At 39.1% G+C, this 2,724-nt stretch overlaps 1 protein-coding gene across 1 annotated transcript; it reads right to left on the reverse strand.

Annotated features, from left to right (window-relative positions):
• Positions 1-1,568: 1,568 nt before the first annotated feature.
• On the reverse strand, positions 1,569-2,522 carry LOC145739431 (uncharacterized). Its single transcript, XM_081994851.1, has one exon. It carries the CDS (start codon positions 2,520-2,522, stop codon positions 1,569-1,571), a length of 954 nt encoding a protein of 317 aa, XP_081850977.1.
• Between the last annotated feature and the right edge of the window lie 202 nt (positions 2,523-2,724).

Below are 2,724 nucleotides of genomic sequence, written 5' to 3' on the forward strand. Positions count from 1 at the left end.
CGAATTATCGTGTTTGACAGACAAGTACTGTCAAATAATGACATTTCATAAAACGTCTCATTAACTCAAAGCCAACTAAAGTAGAATTAGTTTTTATTGAATTTTATTTTGTCATTTATGAAGCAAATCATAAGTCATTATACATCACTAAATCAGATAAACGTACTATTTGGTGGGCTAAAAATTCAATATGGCGCCCATAAAAAAAAAGAAAATTGATGATGACTGCCGAAAAAACGAAATGTCGTGTGGCAAATTGGAATCTATCATCGAATAACTGGGGAAAAAATGACAAAGCAAAGATGCTTGTAGATTTGGGATATCTCTTCAAATAAGGTTAGAAATAAATAAAAACAAAAAATCAAATTTACAGATTTTTTCGGATATCTTCGGAAGCACTCGGAAAATCGAAATTTTTAAAACGGTATTTGGTTGAGCTTTAAATTGCGCAACTTCACCCAAATTTAAACTTTCTCGTATCTCATATGGTTTCTGAGATCCCAATGGTGAGGGTCGAATTTGAATTACCCTGTATAGATCATATTTCAAAAATGGTTTGTTAAAGAAATACAGGGTGTTTGGAAGAAAATCATTTATTTCTTCAGTATCGGTAACTGTTTTCAAGCAAATTATCTCACCGCTCAGTACGCTAACCCTAATGAAGATTCACCGAGTCAGCACTGTCAGCAGATCCCCTCCACAGTCAGTGCGGACATTGGTCATTTCCATATTTTTTCTAGTTAGTCGGTAAAATTTATTAATCTAGTTAAGACATATTCTTTAGCTGTATCTTTTGGTATTATTAAAGCTTTTTAAAAAGAAGTCTTCTGGTGCGTGACAGTTATTTGGCGCAGTCGGTAGGATATTTGGGGTCGATCGTATCGAACGATAGACTTTCGTGTTAACGATTTACCGAATATTGAATTTTTGAGACTTTCCGTGCCGTGGTGTGTTGGATCTATCGAAGACGCAGCAGCCATTCAAGAAGACTGGGACTTGGAACCAAATTGTCCAACTCCGCAAGGATAACGTTTAGAAGAGGACTCCATTGCCAAATTTAGACCGTTAGCCTTATAGTACAATACCAAACGCAATGAAGATATTGATTGTTTGTTTTATGTAAGTACAATTGTTTGATGTCTTCCGATTCTGAAACCGAAGATTCACTTGAAACCGACTCTCAAATTTTTGAAACAGTTAATCATAAATATAATATTTCTTTAAAACCATCCGTTTTATCAAACGTTACAAATACATTTTCACAAAACAGTAACTGTTATGAAACTCGTGGACTGTAGTTTTTCTAGTATTTATTTTGAACACAACGCATTAAAATTTACAGAACAATTTATAAAACGTAAAAACATAATTATAAAAGGTTTAACTAGACTTGACTGATGACTGCTTGCGTTCGAGTTTTTCTCTCGAATCGTCGACCGTCTTCCGTCTCAGTCTCTCGTCTCTTTCCCGGGGTGGGGAGGACACGCGCACAAACACAACGTTGCCGCACTGTGCACTTAAGTCTATTAACGCCGGAACATAACTCCCCCCTTGAAAGTGTCGGACTTTCAATCGTCAATAGGAACAGGGCAAATCCGAGAAAAGCTCCTTTTAACGATTCCCCTAAGAGTGTTGATGGTTGCAACACGACATATCCCGTCGAGTCCCAAATGAGTTTCCACTACTCGTCCTAACCGCCAATCAGTCGGAGGAGTGTTGTCGTCCTTGAGAAGTACTAATGCTCCCTGTTTGATAGAGCCCTTGCTTGCTTTCCACTTTGACCGCCGTTGTAACTCAGAAAGGTACTCTCGTTTCCATCGTGTCCAAAAGTGCTGACAGATTTTTTGTACCAGCTGAAACCTTGTAAGTCGATTTGTAGGTATTTCTTCTATTGGTTCGTCCGGAGCGGATATCAGAGTTTTGCCAACGAGAAAGTGGGCCGGGGTTAATGGTAGGAGGTCGTTGGGATCGGAGGATAAAGGAGAAATGGGCCTAGAGTTCAGAATTGCTTCAATCTGACATAAAGCTGTAGTAAACTCCTCGAAGGTGAGTTGAGCATTTGCTAATACATGCTTTAAATGATGTTTGACGCTTTTCACGCCGGCCTCCCAAAGACCACCAAAGTGGGGAGAATAGGGCGGAATGAAAGACCATTCAATGCTGTCGTTTACGCAAGAGGCAATCAAATCATCTTTACTGTGCTTCAGAAATAGACCCAGTTCGCGTTTGGCTCCAACAAAGGTGGTTCCGTTGTCGGAATAAATTCTGGCTGGTCTTCCTCTTCTTGAAATAAATCTGCGTAATGCTTGTATAAAGGATTTGGAAGACAAACCAGATATCAATTCTAGGTGAAGCGCTTTGGTCGCGAAACAAACAAAAACTCCAACATAACATTTTTCCGAAACACGACCGCGGCCTTTACGTATCAAAAAAGGTCCAGCGTAGTCAATTCCAACAATATGAAATGGACTAGCAGTAACAAATCTTTCTTTAGGCAAGTTACCCATTAAAGGTTGCGCCATTGCAGGCTTGAATTTAAAACAGCGGAGGCATTTTCTGGTAACAGACCGGGATAGGTTTCGTCCCGCTAAGCGCCAAATTTTTTCACGGACACTTGACAATAGCAATTGAGGACCCGGATGTAATAGATACTTATGTTCATGTTCGAAAATTAATCTGGTAAATGAATGACGCGAATCTAGTATTAATGGGTGCTTTTTCTCT

The sequence above is a fragment of the Ips typographus genome, unplaced genomic scaffold, assembly GCF_016097725.1.
Source record: "Ips typographus isolate SLU unplaced genomic scaffold, UJ_Ityp_2.0 IpsContig162, whole genome shotgun sequence".
NCBI classification, from domain to species: Eukaryota; Metazoa; Arthropoda; class Insecta; order Coleoptera; family Curculionidae; genus Ips; species Ips typographus.